This window comes from Hibiscus syriacus, unplaced genomic scaffold (genome assembly GCF_006381635.1).
Source record: "Hibiscus syriacus cultivar Baekdansim isolate YM2019G1 unplaced genomic scaffold, ASM638163v2 tig00110331_pilon, whole genome shotgun sequence".
In the NCBI taxonomy this organism is placed as follows: Eukaryota; Viridiplantae; Streptophyta; class Magnoliopsida; order Malvales; family Malvaceae; genus Hibiscus; species Hibiscus syriacus.
Window position 1 is genome coordinate 316647 of NW_024062687.1, and position 20469 is coordinate 337115.

At 35.5% G+C, this 20469-nt stretch overlaps 3 protein-coding genes across 3 annotated transcripts; 2 read left to right on the plus strand and 1 right to left on the minus strand.

The window, feature by feature from the left end:
• Positions 1-889: 889 nt before the first annotated feature.
• On the plus strand, positions 890-1559 carry LOC120119111 (2,3-bisphosphoglycerate-dependent phosphoglycerate mutase 2-like). The gene is made up of 4 exons (XM_039138996.1): positions 890-1030; positions 1101-1252; positions 1322-1425; positions 1492-1559. Exons 1-4 carry the CDS (start codon positions 1018-1020, stop codon positions 1547-1549), a joined length of 327 nt encoding a protein of 108 aa, XP_038994927.1. The 5' UTR covers positions 890-1017; the 3' UTR covers positions 1550-1559.
• Positions 1560-4048: 2489 nt separating this feature from the next.
• Positions 4049-7558, plus strand: LOC120119100 (type I inositol polyphosphate 5-phosphatase 5-like). Its single transcript, XM_039138985.1, has 9 exons — positions 4049-4106; positions 4187-4267; positions 4772-4862; positions 4939-5043; positions 5237-5810; positions 6086-6279; positions 6372-6480; positions 6980-7128; positions 7228-7558. The coding sequence occupies exons 2-9, from the start codon at positions 4207-4209 to the stop codon at positions 7445-7447; spliced, it is 1503 nt and encodes a 500-aa protein (XP_038994916.1). The 5' UTR covers positions 4049-4106; positions 4187-4206; the 3' UTR covers positions 7448-7558.
• Positions 7559-7739: 181 nt separating this feature from the next.
• On the minus strand, positions 7740-9254 carry LOC120119148 (putative ETHYLENE INSENSITIVE 3-like 4 protein). The gene has a single exon (XM_039139027.1). It carries the CDS (start codon positions 9252-9254, stop codon positions 7740-7742), a length of 1515 nt encoding a protein of 504 aa, XP_038994958.1.
• Between the last annotated feature and the right edge of the window lie 11215 nt (positions 9255-20469).

The window sequence follows — 20469 nt, forward strand, 5'->3', positions numbered from 1 at the left end:
TATTTAAAAAATAATATGAATAACTTTCCTAATTTAACATAAAGGGAGGGAACTCAGAGTTTTGTTATGCACACGTAATATTACCTGGTCAATTTGTGCGTTAACGAGAGAGACTACTCTCACTTTCCTTTATCCAGACCTTTTTTGGTTGATCGCTTGTTTATCAGGACGGCTGCTGCTGTCATGTTCCACAAAACAGCAGGCACGATTCATCTGAATTCCAGTGGTGATGAATGGGGCACTTACAACAAATATAGGAATCATTCATTACAGCTTATCTCAAAGGCTTTTGCACTTGACATTACATTGCTTGCAAAAGGGAGTTGTATCAACGGCCAGTCAAAATTGCACCTACTTAATGCATTGTCTCAGTGGTGCATCCAGTTTCATCTCTCTCACAAAATACAGATGACTACAAAAACAATACTTCAGGTGAGTTGATCATTCGCCTCATTGGTGTTTCATGTTTGCCACTTGTTATTGTTAAGGGAGGTTAAGGTGTCTATTGTTTGTTAATCATGAATTTATGTATTTTTTTATGTAGTGGAGTCTGCTTTGATATTAATTCGACATGGTGAGTCTCTATGGAATGAGAAGAATTTGTTCACTGGTTGTGTCAATGTTCCATTATCCAAGAAAGGTATAGAGGAAGCAATCGAAGCTGGCAAAAGAATAAGCAATATACCTGTAGATATGATTTATACGTCTTCGTTGATTCGTTCACAGATGACAGCTATGCTTGCCATGACCGAACACCGCCACAAAAAAGGTGCCATAAAATGATGTTCACATCTTTTCTTTTCTTTCTTTTTCAGTCATGCAAAATCTTGTTGTCCCTCTGTTCAATGCAATGGAAGCTATCATTTTATGTATTAGCAACTAGTATTTGCTTGTATGTTTTTCAGGTACCTATCATACAACAAAAGGAAAGTGATCTGGAAAAAGAATATCGGAATGGGGTTTTCAGTGAAGAAACTAAAAGTCAATCTAGTCCAGTTATAACAGCTTCGGAGTTGGATGAAAGAATGTACATTAATTTCCCATATTTGTGCTTTTGACATTTTCTTGGTTGAGCTTGATCATGAAACAAGCTTTTCTACTCTTCAGATACGGGGGCAACAAGCAAGAAACAGCTGAAAAATATGGAGAAGAGAAAGTTCATGAGTGGCGACGAAGTTTTGATATTCCTCCACCCAATGGTGAGAGCTTGAAGATGTGCTCTCGAAGAGCTGTAGCCTATTTTAGAGAACATGTAAGTGAACCTCGGTTTTAAAACATCTTAATCTTGAGAACCGAATGAACAAGTAAGATTTCATTACAGGTTGAACCCCAGCTTCAATCTGGAAAGCACATGATGGTTGCTGCCCATGCGAATACCTTGAGGTCTATCATCATGTATCTAGAAAAATTAACTCCAGAGAAGGTAGCAAACCATGTTTTAGTTAGTATTCGTCATGATATATAGCTAATAATAACCTAACCTCTATTTCCTATCTGCCTTAGAATTGCCAAATGGGACTCCCTTACTATACATACACAAAGAGGGTGAATTTATTAGAAGAGGAAAGTCATAAATTGTTTTTTTAAAATATAAAATAGTTTTAAAAAAATGGTTAAGACAGCTTGACCCAAAATTAGTACTTAGTCGCTTATATATTATCGCGGTAGTGGAAATTATAAATCAAATATAAAGTTAGAATATGATCCATTTATTAAAGTTTAATTAATTTGCTTCGATTTAATTATTATGTAACTTTTCTTAATTTGAGAAGAAATCACGGGATTTGCACATCCTTCAATGGGAAGGCTATCTCATTTATTTCTCCTTTATACGAGAAATGTTTCCTCCTCAACGTTATCAAAAGCACAAATCAAACATAAAACATGCATTGCGTCATTTGAATAATAACAAATTAATTATTACTTTTTAAAAAAATAAATTTAATTTATTTCGAGTTTACATTTCGTTCGAATGTCGTATCGGATCGTATTACTTCGACCAAGCAATGCTTTCCACGCCCGTTCTACAAATAAGTGTTCTTGAAAATATTAGAATAAAAAAAGCGTTAAAAATGAATGAAACAAACATTTTGTACAATCATTTGAAACCAATTCCCAAGAGCAAAGAATACATACATACATACATACATACATACATACATAAATAAATAATACAAATAAATATATAATATCCATACATAGTAAAATGTAAGGAAACAAAATCTAACTATGCAAAAATTAAATTATAGAAGTAAAATAAATAAAAAATAAAACACAATAATTAAACAAATAAAATTAAAATACTGAAAAATAGAGAGACAAATAAACGATTAGAACATTAAAGTAAGTAAAATGTAAAGACTGAAATTAAATAAAGAAAATAAAAAAGTATAAATCTAAAAATACATAAAATTAAATAACAAAAATAAAATACAATAAAAATAAAATGTTAGTATCGAATTTTATTATTTATCTCGGACCGTAAATAATGTGAGTCATACACCGGGGCGGGTCGTCGTAAGGTCATACATGGTTCGAACATAAAATAAAACAAACAAATTAATAAAATGTTAACAATTAATAGTTAGCGATTAGAAATGCTAGATGTTAAAATAGTTAACGGTTAGTGGTTAGCAGAGTCCGAACTATAATAATATGGATCATACTCCGGATCGGGTCACCACAAGGTCGAATCAATTATCATGTTCTCTTGGATTAGGGCACTACACTAATCTCTGTCATTGCTCCTATTCTTTACGCCCACTTGGTGGTTTCACAATTGAGATAATTTATGAAGTTTGAGGATGCTTCCGAGACATCGACGAGTCATAGTGGTGTTACTGCTCTTGGAGACATCGACCAAATCATCCTCACCACATTTACTTTAATACTTAAAGAAAACAAGCATAAAAAAATGGAGATAAATATGAATACCAAGGAGAGAGATGCAGCTTTCTTTCATTTTTTTTTTCTTCACAAAATCGGGAGCTTTTTTCTTTTCTTTTTGGTTGGTTTTTATACCCTCAAAATTCCAAATGGTATAAATACGAACTTAGTCCTTATATTTTGTTCCCTTTTTAATTTTAGGACAAAATTAGGGTATTACAAGGAAGACTCGTGGGCTTCCAAGAGGCTGGCACGTATGCCTACACCAAGTTAATATGATATCGATCAATCATTCACTGGATTTGATTGAATAAAACCGTGACTTATCCGGTGAACCGGTTGCTGTATTTTCTACATGCAGAGTCTTGATGTTTACAGGGAAAATATGGATGAGATGTTCCAGTAACACAAGCCCAATGGCACGTTTCATGTTGGATAAAATTATTATATTTTGGTTAATAAATCTGTATTATTAATGTGGCACGTTAATAAACTAATCGAAATTAATAGTTTAGTGACCAAAATAAGATGGATAAAAAATAAAAGTAGTCGGAATGTAATTTTTTAAAAGAGAGACAGATAAGGAAAGGGATCTCCCGTGTAAATTACCCAAGAGTTAAAGATGATGTAATCAGCAGTTATATCATAGCAGTTTTTCAATTTGTAAACTGCTACTCAACGGGTTCTTTGCTTACACTTTTAAAATAAGTCTTAAACTCTCCGAAACAATTGGCGCCAATGTCTCATCCTTTCAGAATGGTCAAAAAACCAAAAACAGAAACAAAAAAAGTTTTCATCTAATTAATTTTCCAAATCAAAAATGAAAAATCCTCCACACACCCAGATTTTTGTTTGGTGTTTTGTTATGAATATTTGTCATTTGACAGCTTAAGAGTATTGGAAATTTTGACGGTTGTTTCTTCCTTTCCAAGTAACCTAATGAATGAAAGCCAGCTTGGGGACGATGAAGACCGCCACCAGCAGCGTACAACCATCACCTCTCCTGAAAACTCCGTAAAAAATGACAAGAAAAAGAAGGTACATTATAATCTTTGATCTTGTGCATGGCTAAACAATTGTTTCGATATTTGATTTGATTTTGCTTACCTTTTTCAATGGGGTCAAGTTCAATATGCCAAAGATTTTTGCTTCTAAGAGACGAGGTAGAGGCGGCTCAGACGATGATTTTGCATCACCGGATTGTGATAAAATTTCTGCCGGTATCACCCTTATCAGACTATCAATGTTCCTTTTCTTTTTCAGTTTTGTTTTAAAGTATTTTATGGGTTACGTTTGGTAGATTTGGAGAAGAAGATTAAGATGGCATCAACCAACAAAGACTTTTTGGAAGCCTCTTCTCGCTTAAGAAGAAATTTCTTAGGTATGGTTAGTGTATTAGGTGCCATCAGCCCATAATTTCCTTCCAGGATGTTGTGAAAATGTTGATTCTAATATATATAAAATAATTATATGTCACTCGATTCGGATGTGTGTCTGATATGAGTACATGTTCGACAAGGATTTTTTCAATGTTTGTATGAACAATAAGCAAAGATGTATGTTTAGAAATGTGTTGGACATGAATACATAAAAATAGACATTAATAGTGCTTGACAGCTTTCATTTCTTATCCTATCATCAAGGGGACCAAGTTGTTCTTATCTGGTACAAAATTTTGGTAGCTTACCTAACAAGAAATAGTTTGATTTATAAACCAGATACTAGAAACTGAAATGGGGGGAAATCTAAATGGATCAGAGGATGTTCCAGTTCTGATGTTGACCCTTTGGCCTTTATCATTGTCAAATTTGTTAGTATTAGAATCTAGAGTTGGGAGAGGGAAAAAATAATGTACATTATGTTGCTAATTCTTATCTACTTTCAGAAAGAAGGGAAAGTTGCGGGTTAATCGAAGGGCTGAATCTCTCAAACTTCGAGTGTTCCATGGCATCGGTGACTGAAATTCGAGATTTTCGGTATGGATTCAATGTTGTGGTTCAAATTTTTTATTTCATATTGGATTAGGCCTATGTTACATCTTAGAGCTTGCAGGATATTTGTTGCAACCTGGAATGTGGGAGGGAAGACACCCAACAGTGACATGAACCTGGAAGATTTCTTTCTAATGGAGGGCTCTGCAGATATATATGTTTGTGGGTATGACTGACTCAGAATTTTGTTCCTTCTTCTTCAGTTTCTGGTCTATAAAGATTAGCCTGGAGAGATACCTATACCAAGATGATAAGAAAGATAGTGTCTTTGTCGTGAGTTGTTTGATTTTGTTTTCCAGATTCATACTGCTTTTCTGGCTTCTGCAATGTGTGTTTTACTTAGAACATTGATTTCCCAGGTTTCAAGAAATTGTTCCACTCAATGCTGGAAACGTTCTAGTAAGTGAAGACAATGAGCCTGCTGCAAAATGGCTTGCACTTATAAACCAAGCACTTAACAAGCCGCATCACAGTCCCAAGCACTTGGACTCTGGCAATGACTCGAAAACCTCTGATACTAATACCTCCAAGGAGTTGAAATCACCTACCAATCCGCACATTTTCGACAAACCTGTGCTCAAGATCCTGAGTAAGAATTTCATGGCTGGGAGTAGCCTTCTCAAGACTTGCAACTGCCCTGTTGAATCCACAATTGGGGACGACAGAAGGCAAAAGACGGTTCGGAATTTAGCAAATGATCTAGACATTAGTCACTTACCTGTGGCTTCTGATACTAGTATCGGTGAGTTGGTTGCACTGTCTGAGATATTCCCACTTCGTACAACTGAAGAAATGAATTACCGCCTTATCACCAGCAAGCAGATGGTTGGACTGTTCCTCTCGATATGGGCTCGAAAGGAGTTGATGCCACACATTGGTCATGTCAGAGTATCCTCTGTAGGAAGAGGTATAATGAAACGCCTTGGCAACAAGGTTGGTATATGAATCATAAGGATTTGATCTTCTCAGTTTACTATATTGTGCAGGGTTTTAAAAAACGGTCCGCGACCATGATTTCGGCCGCGATATAGCGGTTTCGCCGCCGTCCGAGTTACCCGTGACGGCCACAATCACGGTAAATCCGAAATAACCGAAAACGCAACCGCGACCGCGATTTGAAACCCTGATATTGTGATCAACTACATGTTTGAGAATAATACGACACCAAGTTTAATTCATATGGGGAACAAACAATCAAATATTTGCAGGGGTGTATAGCAATAAGCATATCGTTGTACCAAACGAGCTTTTGCTTCGTGTGCTGTCACTTAGCTTCGGGTGAAAAAGAAGGCGATGAGCTCAGGAGAAATGCTGATGTTTCTGAGATTCTCAAAGGCACACAGTTCCCGATCATTTGCAAAACTCCGAATCATCGAGCCCCGGAGAAAATCATTGAGCATGAGTACGTTTTTATTGAGATAATTATTGGACCCCTTTTTTTTTTAATTAAATTGTCGGCAATGTCTATGATTCATCAATTGTTAAATATTGCAGCCGAGTAATATGGCTTGGAGATTTGAATTATCGAGTAGCCTTGAGCTATGAGGCAACCAGGAATTTGTTGGAGGATAATAACTGGGACACCCTTCTGGAGAATGATCAGGTTTATCACTTTCTACTTCTAAATAGTAAATAAAAAATATCTTTTAGACTCTACTTATGGTGAAAAATCCCTGTTGAAACTGCTTAAAATATGGTGAATAGATCATTGTTGTGAAGCCATACTTTGGTTTTAGTTAGACATATGGCCTACCGACGTAAGAAAATTCCAAAACTGTTATGCATCGGAAATACCAACAGGTAAGTAATATCACAAGTTTGCAGACGAAATTGAGATAATAATGTCAACCCTTTCCATGAATATAAGCAAAGGTCAATAACTACTGCCTTTTGCCATTAAGGAACTACAGAAATAAAGTCAAAAAGTAGGCCAGTCCTTTTCTAGATGTTGCTTTCATGAAAAAATATTCCGTGTTAACTGTTATGTTAATCAGTAGTCATGAAAATGACGTCTGGATTTAACTAAAAAGCAAACAAAAGAAGTGGTAAAAGTTCCTTTCATGTTTTTACTTGACTGACCTCTTCTTTTCAATTGAATGCAGTTAAACATGGAGAGAGAAGCAGGAAGAGTATTCGATGGTTTCAAAGAGGGACGAATACTCTTTGCTCCTACTTACAAGTATTCATACAATTCGGATTCATACGCTGGAGAAAATGGCAAATCCAAGAAGAAACGAAGAACTCCTGCATGGTATTTTTGTCTTCTTACATCTTATAAGCCTGGATTATGAACAATGCTGGATGGAATGTATTACTTGATTCTTTTGATAAAATTGAAATGTTTCTTCAGGTGTGATAGGATACTATGGCGAGGTTCCGGAATCGAGCAGTTATCATATTTCCGTGGAGAGTCCAGATTTTCTGATCACAGGCCTGTTTCTGCTCTTTTTTCTGTTGAGGTCATAGTAAGAAGGAAATACGATAAATTCAGGAAAGGTTATTCATGTGGTTTAAGGAGATTTGAGTATGAAGAATGCATACCTCGAAGGCATAGTTTCTATGAGTGCTAACTTAAAAAGTTTCATTTTGCTTATTTTGATTTAGATCATTAAGCTTCTCACCTGTATTTCGTTTTCCTCTAAAATACATGCATATATCTACTGATGTAAAGCAACTTCCTCATACAACATAAGGGGGGATTAATATCATATTTTCTACATCAAGAGACTGTTTCTAGTAAATAAATAGATTTCATTGAGCATATTTTCTGTTGCAAGTGAAGCCCCCATTTGAAGTTTTAATTGTTTGAGCAAACTTGAGCTTGTAACTGTCAGCTTACTCGATCTTCGGTCTTTGCTTGACTCATGATTTGGATGTTCCATCATATCCCACATCCCAGATTGAAGTAAATCCTTGATCATCAATGTCCTCTTGTGATAACGGAAACGAACTTAAGTCCACATCTCCTATTTGAAATAGAAATTCTGGTGGCACTGGTAGACCTTCAATTGCACCAGCTAAATCTTTTATATAATCTTGCAGAACCATGTCAGATGCATCCCCTGCTTCATTTAGTTGCGGCATGTCACTCAGTTGACCATTAGCCTTTTCTAGCTCCATGTCGAGCCAATCTGTCATGGCACGTAATTTCCCGATACTGTCAGGGCTCTGTGTATGCATTTTGGTCTGAGGAGCAAATGAGGGATGGTCATATGGAACAATATTCCTATCAGAAAATTCTGATTCTTCACTGCTTTCTTGGCTTGCATCACTTTCTTTAGACCTGTAGGAGCAACTTAACTCATGGTCACTCCTTGAGCTCTTGCCTGTGAAGACTAATTCCAGTGCACTATGTGAGCACATCGAGGTCTGGCAAGCGTATAGCGTACTCGGGCTAACCTCTCGTTCGAAAATGCACTTCCTTTTATCACCAGAGATGGCAATCTTCTCAACCTGCTTGCCCCTGTCAGCTGGATAACTATGCTCTAAATCCTGTTCTTCCCTATCATCTTTGTCAGGTGAGTTTTTGAGACATTTCTCTTTGAGAATTAAAAGGGCTTCTTCCTGGTTAACCACTTTAGACCAGGTGAAAGTGTCTTTGGCTGTCATCTTATCTTGCAAACATTTGGATTGTGACACTAATCTTTTCATCCTATCTAAATTTGGGGCCATATGCTTGATGACAGCAGCCAATACATTGACTTTCCATGCCTTTTTAAGGCCATGAGGCTTCTTATAAGGAGGGGGACCATGTTGTTGAGACAACCCTTGTTCCCCCCACCAAAGCTCCTTCCCAGTCGGCCACCAAGGAGGGGCTATGCCCCTCTCTAATGGAAATCGACGTTGCGGGGGTGCACAGTGTTGCATCAAAGAGGAAAGGAGTGATCCCAGAGTAGTATCCTGCAAGTCATGAAGTAGATGCAAACTGGAAACAAGGTCTGCTTCGCCTTGTTCGAGAACTATCGGCAAGAGTTCCTCAAGAGCTGGCGGAGCATTCTTGTTGAACTTAACCTTCTCTTTCCACCACTTGCGAAGGCTATTGGATGAGCCGGTAACAGGCTTCCCTTTCTCCGGAACTATCCCGTAAACGAAGCCTTGTGCGTTGCAAACTTCCATGATTTTCACCATGTACTTGAGGATGGAATCATGAGCTCGAGACATCTTCTTGCGGCGAGACGCTTCTTGCCTGGCGTTAGACTGATGATCGGGCTCCGAACTCTCCCGCTTCTCCTTCATCTTCTGCATCCGCGCACTGTCCTTCCACATCCGCTTCTTTAGCTCTTGGTAGCTAATCTCCTCCTCTTCTTCATCCTCCTCAGGTAGCTCTGCTTCATAAACAGGGCTAGGATGTTCAATCTCACCAAGAAACTCAACCATATCTAATCAAATTCCCCCTAAATTTAAAGTCAAAGTACACCCTTTTCTTACTTTCCTTTTTTTCCCCCCAAGAGAACTTCAATTCAATCTGTATTTGTGAATCAATGATCAAATGCAGAGTTAAACTTGTATGTATATATATATATATATATATATATATATGTCAATGCCGGTGTAAAAGAAAGGACAAAGCATGTGTGATGGCTTGCTTGAAGAAAAGTAAAATATCGAAGGTGACTATAGGAGATAATAGGAAATTGAGGAAACATATACAGGTGTTACAAAGTTGATGCAAAGTTATGATATAAGTACCATGCAATTGCATGCGTTGCTGCTCTGCTTCCTTTATTACATGCAACCACCACAGCCTACGTATTCCTTTCTACTTCCGTGTTGTATATTTTAGGTTATCTTTCAAAAATATTATAAAATATAAAATACTCACATTTTGTATTTTATTAGATAAAAATATTATTATACATTAATATATTTTTTATTTTACTTTAATCCATCCTTTAAAGGTTTTTATCGACTTCTGTTACTTCACTAGAAGATACTTCCTACTAAAAATGTCTTCTGAATAGTATATATATATTGCTATTTTAAAGGAGTTTTTCTTTTATTCTATTTCGAAAATTTAAAATGGTAATAAAAGTTGGAAGTTTGAATTAGAAGTTAGAAACTGAAAGATAAAAATGTTTAGAATTAGCGTTTTACTGTTTTAGTGAAAGAAATACAAGTGACAATGGTTGGGTTAGTAGAGAATAAATATGATCAAAATATAATAATATATATATAGATTAAAGACTAAAATTATTATTATGTTAATGTTATATCAATTTAATTATTTAATAAAAATAATTACTTTATAACTTCAATAAATAAATGTAATTTTTAAATAATTTAATTAAAGTTGAACCAAACCAAAGAGAATAGAAAAATTAAAAATATTATATAATTTTTTCAAAGATAAATGTGTGGTATGAGGATACATATTGCATGAGAAGGAATCAAGGCGACGCGTATTCAAGTACTTAATTAATACATATTTGAAAGATTGTATTTCAACGCTTAAAAATCATTAATATCAAGGGTTAGTTTTTAGAATTAGGACTATATTATAATTATTTAAAGATTGTTTAGAACTTTTGATGAACTAAAAAACACATTATGTCACACCCAAATTTCTGGGGCAAATAAAAAAAATATTAAGTTAATTTAAATTAAATCAGGGATTCAATTGTAAGTTTTTAAAGCTCACAGTCTGTTTTAGAAAGCTGCTAAAAATTCAGAGACTTAACTCCAAATTTTCCTATTTTCTGTCGACAATGAAAAAATAAAGAATGAAGTTGATGCTAAGGGGGTTGAATCCATGTCCACCTTAGGTAATCACTCCCACACCCACCGTTTAGGTCAAAGTACTATTAGTGATATTATATAAAATCTATATTTTTTATTTGTTTAAGCCAGGTTATATATCCAAAATTCCCAAATCCCCTAATTTTCAAATCATTAACCGAGCCAAACCCTATCCACCGCACCCTCCATAATTCTACCGCTCTGGTCATCGTTGGTGTGCCCCGACACCACCAACTGAATCGACATCCTCCAGTGACCCGACCTCGACCGTTGAAACAACGGAATCGATCACGATCGCCGCGAATCGAAGAGTTGAAGTTTCATCAAAATTTCGTCCCTGTCGTTTCATTTTTCCTCAATTCCGATCGATTCGCTGATCGGCTCACCATACCTCCCTCGCCATCATCATCCTTGCGTGATTCCGAGAAAAACCCGACCGATATCGTCACGCCACCGTTGCTCCGTCGTGTCGTCGATCACCATTAGAAAAGTTCGAACGTTTTAAAATTCTACCCTCCGTCATGTTTCGTCAAAAATAACACTTGCACGAGACTCCCGAGCTAGAGATCTAGCAATCTAGAAATTTTCATCGTTGTCCGACGACCAAGGCCTCTGCAAGCGTCGTACGTGTCGCTCCTTGCGAGTGGGCGTCGTCTGCCAGCCTAAGAGTGTGCTAACCGGCTGGACCGAACCACCTGGACCGAGCCGAGCGAGTCAAGTCGAGCCGAGCCGCCTGGGTGAGTCGTTGACCCAGTCATTGACCGTTAATCATTGACTGGTCGTTAACCGACTGTTGATCGTTGTTAACCGGACGTTGATTTTTTCGAGAACATCTATCTTGATTATTTTCGATGTCTTGAGTCTATTTTTTTAGGTTCGCTTCGCAAAAATCGAACCTGGTAAGCTATTTTTCACTGATTAACCTCCTAATTCGATTCATTTTTTTGCAATTTAGCTCCATTTCAGATGTAATTTCTGTTTATATGTATCCGAGATATTATTGGACGTTGGATTCAAGTTTGTGAGGGATCAAATGGAGTTTAAATATTCGATCAGTGGAGCTAAAAAATTGAGGTAATACATTAGTACCTTATATATGCTTTATGGAACATGCGGGTATTGGTTGATGAACAAATAAATGAGTTTGGCTACATGTGTGTAATTAATAAATTTCTAAACTCGATCCTATTGTGAAATAAAATAAATTAAACTAAACTAAATAAGGCTCAGACTACCTGTATAGACACAAGAAGACTAATAAGAATGATTTCAAGTTCATTGATTATCCGAAAAAGAAAATAACCTTGGAACCTCTAAATTTTATTTATCCTCGTTAAAAAAACTTTAATAGCAAAAATACCTGATTATGAAGTTACAAAATTTCCCCTGAAATGTAAAATAACCAAAATACCCTTGAAGTGTAAAATGATTATATTATATGACAAAGTTGAACTGAATGGAAGTATTATACGTATCTGAATCGTTGAAACGACCGAATTACTCTAGAAACTCCAAAGTGAACGGGATAAACATGATTACTAAATGACCTAAGAATTAAGTGAATGACTTGTATAAGTCTGGAAAAGCTGATGTACTTATATGTTGTACCGTCCATAAGGGTTTTGAACCACGAATCAATCATGTCGACATTTCATGATACCGTTGTAATACAGAAATGAAATAAATACCCTTGGAATACATGTTCGTCTCCCTAATATCCATTCAATGATGATTCTGAAAAATGATCAATTCTACAATAGTTGTCAATATTAAAGTGTGAAGATCCTTGAAGCACATCGATTTGACTGGTTGACATATATCACAATGTTGGGATTTGTTAGGTTCAAGATGACTCGATATACTGATAAATTGACATGAATATTAAATACCATGAATCATCGTTTCACCCTTATTGGATTAAGCAACTAAGAATCCATCAGAAATAAAAATGTCTAAATTATCCCTATTTGCCTAAATAATGGAAACGATCATGTTATATTTAGATCTTCAAAAAATTTGATGTAAAGGTTCCTGTGTACCTTTTTAATACACTCAAATTCTTAAATAATTCTTGAAACATCAATTTTCGAATGTTGACTATATCTGCTAATGAATGAACCTTTTTTTATAGGGACATTGAATATGAGTTCCTTCAAATCTATAGAATTTATACGTTTATACTTCCTGGTAACGATCAATTGCCTCCAAAAAATAACCGAATGAATGATGAATTCGTCAGTTATCAAACCCCTTTTATAGGGATCTTGATTCTAAAATCCAATCAATTTATAAATGTTTCATGGTTCCCTATCTGATAAATACCAAGTACCTCCGAAGAATAACTGAATCCTTTAGTGTGTTCCCTATGTGACATGTAATTGTTTTACCTATTTTAAAACATGATTTTTCAAATTTATGGATTCACTAATGTTTTAATTTACTGTTAATGAACTATGGAGACATGGTACGTGTTATCTGATTTCCTATTTTCACTGGAAAATATAATCATTCCTGATCTATAGATCATGGAATCTACTGGTTTATGAACTATGGTTACCTGAAATGTGTTATCTGGTTTCATGTTTCACTGGAAAATATGATAGTTCCTAATTTATAGATCATGGAATATACTGCTTACTACTTGAACTGTTTATTGGGTCATTATTTGGTAGGCTAGAGTATGGAGGTTCAACTCTGATCAAGCTGGTAAATCCTTACAGACCTAAGGTGACCCTTGGGTAGGCTTTGAGGCCCAAAGAAACTTTCTTGGGTAGGATCTCAGGCCCCAAGGCATTCCCTTGGGTAAATCATAGGACTGCATATGGTGTAAAGGTGGATGACAATTATATGATTTATTTTATTGTCACACTTACGAGATTTTACTGGATCATGATTATGATATTACTGTTTACTGTTAAATCTGATTTTCATTGGATACTGTATGGGTAGGATTTTGGAGTATGGAGGTTCGGCTCTGATCAAGCTGGTAAATCCTTACGGACCTAAGGAGACCCTTGGATAGGCCCACAGGCCCCAAGGCATTCCCTTACGATGGCTCCTTTTCTGTATACTTAGGTAAGTCCTTATGGATACAGTTCTGGGGAATTGCATAAAGGTGTTCAGTTGGAGGGTTCTACTATGGTTTTAAAAATATGTTTTAAACTGTTACTATTTTAAAATATATGTATCTTTTCACTGGTTTTGGTTGGAACACACTAGACATGCTATTCCGATGAAAACTTGGTACTCTGAATGATTCCTCTGAAATAAAATTTTCCTATTTTTTACTTGAAGAAATATCAATGGAACTTCAGCTCATCATGAAAATCTGTAGAAGTCTGAATCAACAAGGAAAATTTATGTTTTTCCATTTATCTGTATGTCCTCCAGCATCACTTCGTAGTTTTGTATTACTGAGCTTCCCAAAGTTCACTCTTTTACTCACCATTTCAGGTTAAAAGAAAAAAACTAGTGCAGCTATCGACATCAGTAAATGAGTTTCATCGGCATTGCTTGCAGAGTACAGTGCATGCGATTAGGGGGCGTGTAGTTTGTATTCTGTTTTTATATCCGATTTTGAAATATGTTTTATTTTTTGATATTGTTAAATTCTACATTTAATATATAATTTTTTTATATTACGCACTTTAATAAAAAATTTAATTTTTTAAGGATTTTTACGGTGGGTCGCTCTAATGTGACACCTCAAATCGAATCGGGTCACCCGCATCGATCTGTGGGTGTTACATATTATTGTTTGGGAAATTTTATATTAAAAATCTCAAATATATAATTATTTAAAGAAATAGGGCCTTCCAGGAATTACTTAGAAGAATAACCCCCAAATTGTCACATCGAACGACCTCGCGGCCTGCAAATCGCTTGTTAAATCCTCGCACTCTTCAACACGCAAGATATATCCGATGTGGGCGCACTTTCCAGGTAAGCTAATAAAACATTTGGATAAAATGACCTCACGATTGCGAAGCGCGAAGTAGTCATTATGATCCAAAATATCGCGAGATTTATGGGGGACATCGCGGCCTGCAAAGCGCGAGGTTCTTTCAAATTCCGTATAACAGTCTGATTTGAAACGTAGAAATTAAATAAATGTAATAAGTAAATATAATAATTAATAATATTAATTATTAAATATAGTAAATAATTAATATATAATAATATATAAATAAAGTAATTAAAATAGATATTTTATAAAATTAATTATAATATATTTTGTAATTTTTGAAATAATAAAAAAATTATATTTGTAAAATATTAAATATAATAAATAATTAATAATATTATAATTATAATATATTTTAAAATTTAAAAGATAAAGTAATCTCATGTCTTACAAACCGCAAGATACTAGGAACAAAATAAATTCCGCGTGTTTTCAACGTAACTCACGTCATGCAGGACGCGAGTTGCATTTAAAATTGTGCTTCCCCGAGTGCGAGAAGGGCTATAAATAGGGCCCTCCTCCCCTATTCATAACCACACCCATCCCTTTCATATATTAAAAGATTCAAAGATTTCATATCATGGCGGCGAGTCTATTCAGACATGATCGAAGTCACGTATTCGATTATTAGAGGCGAAATGATGAGGTAAATTAATTAATATTATTTTATATTTTTACTATTTATTTATTGATTTAATCTATTTTTTATTTAAATAATTTTTTAATATTTATATTTAGTAGGGATATGAACATGTATTAAAGTTTCATATAAATTATGTGACACCGCCTGATGTAGTTATTATTGATCATTTACATTTAGCGAGCTTCGGATATATCAGTAGTATAACTGGTCATAGTGTTAAATTGCATCCTCCATTTATACATGTGTTGGTGGAAAGATGGAGATTGGAGACACACACGTTTCATTTATCGTGTGGGAGGCAACTATTACCATACAATATGTTGCATTTCATCTGGAATTGCCTATTGATAGAGTAGTTATTATTGGTGTTGTCGGTGCCTCTAGAAACGTATGTGTTGTACTGATCGGAATTGATCCGCCTAATGATGCACGCGATGGTGGAAAAATTAAAATTAAAATTTTGGATGAAAATTTTACGAACCTACCCCAGAATGTGGAGCATGAAATGAATAAGGTAAATATAAATGTTTTTATATATGAGTATTTATTAATATTTAAATTTATTTATTTACTTTTTTTTGGAAATTAAGTAGTTATATTACTTTATTAATTTTTTTTGAAGTGATTTGCTCGTGCGTATATACTAAGAGTTAATGGGGGGATTTTAATGCTAGACAAATCCCGAAATAAGGTGCATCTGATATAGTTGAATCATTTACAAAATTTGAGTGATTCAAGAAAAATAAGTTGGGGGTCGACAGTTTTGGCATTTTGTTTCGACAACTTTGTAGAGCCGTAGATTCAGCGAAAAATGTCATTGGAGGGTGTTTATTGTTGTTGTAGTCGTGGGCCTGGATCTGAATGCCATTTTTATGCGCGATTCTTAAAATACATGTCCCATATGAATTTCCGTTATTTAAGTGGTAAAAAATAATTTTTATCTATTTTTTATAATATTATTAACAAATAATACAATTATATTGTATTAATGATAGGTGGACTGATAAAATCTCTCACGCCCACTTACCAACACATCAACGAGACTTCAGACTCTTGATCGATAAGTTTGGACATCAGGTAATAAAATATTTTCCGTTGACTTTTATCTTATAATTTTATAATAATTTAATTTATTTGAGGTTTTTAGCTAACAAAGTTATGTATTTTTAATTTTATAGTTCTTGTGGACGCCTTCCAGTGATGTTGCTATTGCCGACTATATACCGCATGAGATTCGGGTGACTAATGCACCCGTATACATCATGTCAGTCCAGCTGATCTTGTATGAGATAGTCGAGTGGTATCCTACTGAGTGCGTCCTTTGACAATTTAGCTATGTCCAATCGATTATGCCACATCCACCTTGATTGGATCAGTTGCATCGATTGACGTAACAAGGGAAGATGAAAATTAATTGGGCAGATCATAATGCGGTGTATCTGAACGTATGGGTCAAAAGATTCGAGATGACGCTCATGACTTAACCCATCTTCGACCACAGCGTGAAATACAATTATATACAGTGGTACCAAGAATATGAGACGACACATATATTGACCGATGAGGAGCAAGCACGAAAATTATATGTTCCTCTACAAAGTCACCCACGTATGGGGAGGTAACATAGAGGAGTCAAGATAGAGAATAATAAGACAACAAGGTGCATCATCCTCATCGCCAACAACACAGGGACTTTCTCAGACACTGCTGACACACCCTAACCATGTCTTCACCCATTCGAATCAATCAGCATTTCAGAAAAAAGGGCAGTTATCAGAAGGTTTCCTTATTGATGTATTTGACCAGTTCAATTCACCACTAACACAATCGGCAGCTAACTTTGGATCCAATATTGTTGAGCATGCATTGCCGCAGAGCATAATCTACACCAGTCCTGGTTCTAGTGCCAGTGGTGGATCATTTCCATACACAACTATCATCCTTATGATGATGATATTGTTGAAGATGAAAAGGAACCGCAGTTACGTCTGCGTGGAACTTGTCGTCTACCATGATGCAAAACTAGTAGACATAGGCATTATTAGTTGTTATTTATTTCGTTCTTCAAGAATGAAATATTTGTACTAAACTATTTTATTTTGAGTTAATCAAAATATTTTCTGTTATGCAAACTATTTTATTATTTTGTACTAAACTATTTTATTTTGATTTAATTGAGCAATTACAATTTATCAAATAATTTTTAGTTATGCGAACTATTTTCCATTAGTCGATTCATCTTGGGAGCTATTTTTCTAATAAATTAATAAATAGGTTTTAGTGAAAATCGCACCTTGCATCACTCGATATCTATAGTACGTTAGCAGAACCACACATCTTGCAAAACCGAGATACCATGATCTCACACCCTGTAACCCACGTTATTTAGAAATCACATCTTGCAACCCACGAGGTTCTTGCACCAATAAAACAACCATAATTCAGTATTATCAGACAACAACTCAACTAAAAGGTCGAGTAGAGAAAGCCTTACTAATTTGGCATATTACGATGGCAAAATAATTGGTGATACATCTCTTGGTGTTGTATTTCAGTTTGTACACACTGTGACAATAACGCTACCAACGAAGTTAATGTATAACAAGTTGATGAAGGAAGTAAAAAAATATCCCACATGCTCGTGGTACAAAATTGTTACCCTTGAAGTATCAACTATCGACGTCGTTGGAACCATTAACTTACGTGATATACACCGTTGAGGACAATAGTGATGTACGTTTAATGGACGATGCTCACTTGTAATATTTAATTAGAGGGTCGATAGAGTTGTATGCATTGTTTTCTGATGATGATGATGGTACTAGTGTGCCAAGTTAGAGACGAGATGAGTTCGACTTTAACCCAATTGTTGACAGTCCGACGGTAAATTTGAGAAACGACTTCAATTTTTTAAGCACACACGACACACATAATGATTTAGGTGCATCATAGTCTTTGATGGCAAGGCATTATTGCATTGCTAAATTAGAGTTTGACTCGAACATGCCACCAACGCAACAATCCACGTTTAACCCGTTCGATGATTTCTCATCTGGATGATATTCAACGTATATTCTTTCTGCAGATAACATCTCAACACATATAGGGAGACATTCTTTTACTGATGTATGTGAATTTGATCTTGGGGAACCGATTCGATAGCAGTCTCGTGTTTGACAAATACATACAACAACGGTTAACTTTGATTTAAACGAGACTGAACTATTCTGCTTTGAGGGGTATCATTCTAACAAATAACCAATAAGAGAGCCTGACCCCGATGATGGTAAGTTAGACCCCTTCTATGAAGAACCAGAAGACCTTTACCTGCCACTAGAAGCATAAGACAATTAAGAATATGGTGTGAATACAACGGTTCCACATGTTGCAATGCCTATTTCTTATTACTAGCCACCATTGCACTTTACAACAATTGATATGGAAGTATTAACACACCAAAATTTTCCCATTTCCAACACATTGAGTAATACAATCAACGTAGTGATGGTGATCTCTATGTTGGAATGGTTTTCATGTTAATATAATGTTTTAATTTTTCATTATTTATTTTGATTTGTTTATTAGTAAGTTAACAATTTTATTTACTCTTTTTACGAATGAGTTTTACGACAAAAGAACAAATTGTGGATGCAATCAAGAACTACGACATACGTCACTCCGTCACGTCAACTGTGAAAAAAACTGATGTGAATAAGTACATCGTTGAATGTTTCCACAATAAGTAGGGATATAACTGGAGGGTTCGTGTATCACGGTTGAAGACGATGAAAAACCTTTGGAAACTCACAAAATACATCCAACCACATGCATGCACCGCCAACATCCTAAATCAAGATCACCGTAACTTGGATGTGCACATGCTTTCTAAATCCTTCATTCTACTGCTCAAATCAAATCCACGTGTTACAGTTATGACATGTATTTCTTCAGTTACATCGTTATACAGATACACAGTTGACTACCACAAAGCATGGTATGCAAGGAATCAAGCCCAACAAAAATTGTTCGACCAATGAGAGGAATTATATAATGAATTTCGGACATGGATTAAACTGATGTAGAAACACATTTTGGGAAAAGTTGTGAAATTAGAAACAATCCCGGCATACAAAAATGATCATGTTGTACAAAATGTTTGCCAATTCTACCGACTATTTTGGACTTTTCCTTAATGCATTAATGCATTCCGAAAATTCAAGCCAGTTTTTCAAATTGACGGCACTTGGTTATATGATCGATACACTCAAATAATGTTATTGACAGTTGCACAAGTCGGCAATAGAAATATTATTCCCATCGCCTTCGCAATTGTCGAAAAGGAAGATATTGACTCTTGGGAATTATTCCTTACGAACTTACAAACATATGTTCTATCACATGTGATACATTATAGAGATGATGAGATTTGTTTTTATTTCTGACAGAGGCGCTGGTATCAAATATGCACTCCAACGTATGGGCTCGTCTTGCCAACCCCCAATATTTATCACCGGTACTATTTACGACATATTGTCGTAAACTATTTGTAGAATTTCAAGAGTCAATATGAGCGTCTAATGGTTCTTCGAATGAGTACGTATGTCACCCTTTTCGGTTTACCATATCTTTACAAAAATTATTTCAAATTAATTGTTCCACTTTTTATTGATAGGTTACACATAGTTCGTACGTGAGTTTGAGGATCTGATGTAGGAACTGAGACACGTGAATTCTGAGGGCTTCAACTATCTTGCTAGAATCCCAAATGAGAAATAACTTCGATCATTTGATGGGGATAGACAGTGTGGTCACATGACCACGAACTTGGTTGAGGAAATAAATTCATCACTAAAGGGAGAGCGCCATTTACCTATCACGTCTGTTTTCAAAGCAACATATTGTCGATTGGCAACCCTTTTCGTAACCTTGGGAAGGCAAACAACTGAATGGATGGTAGGTGGCCACCGAATCCATCCAAACCTCCTCAGAAAATTACAAACATTCCACATCATTCCAACGAGATTAGTGTCGTATGTTTCTCTCGTGAAATGTCATTATTCCATGTATCAGAATACGAGACCACTGGCAGGCATACAACACAACACATATATGGTTAATTTATGCGAAAAAAATGCAAGCGCAATTTCTTCCAAACTTTCAAATACTCATGTGTGCACACCATTGTTGTTGCTTCTTCTGTTAGAATACCCTACATGAGATTCGTTGACCAGATTTACTTACTTGAAACT

Coding starts and splice junctions, on each gene's coding strand:
- LOC120119100 (XM_039138985.1), top strand. CDS start 4,207: ATGGCATCAACCAACAAAGACTTTTTGGAAGCCTCTTCTCGCTTAAGA. Junction 6,481..6,979: donor CCCTTCTGGAGAATGATCAG/GTTTATCACTTT, acceptor AATTGAATGCAG/TTAAACATGGAGAGAGAAGC. Junction 7,129..7,227: donor AAACGAAGAACTCCTGCATG/GTATTTTTGTCT, acceptor ATGTTTCTTCAG/GTGTGATAGGATACTATGGC.
- LOC120119111 (XM_039138996.1), top strand. Junction 1,253..1,321: donor TAGCCTATTTTAGAGAACAT/GTAAGTGAACCT, acceptor ATTTCATTACAG/GTTGAACCCCAGCTTCAATC. Junction 1,426..1,491: donor AAATTAACTCCAGAGAAGGT/AGCAAACCATGT, acceptor ACCTCTATTTCC/TATCTGCCTTAGAATTGCCA.
- LOC120119148 (XM_039139027.1), bottom strand. CDS start 9,254: ATGGTTGAGTTTCTTGGTGAGATTGAACATCCTAGCCCTGTTTATGAA.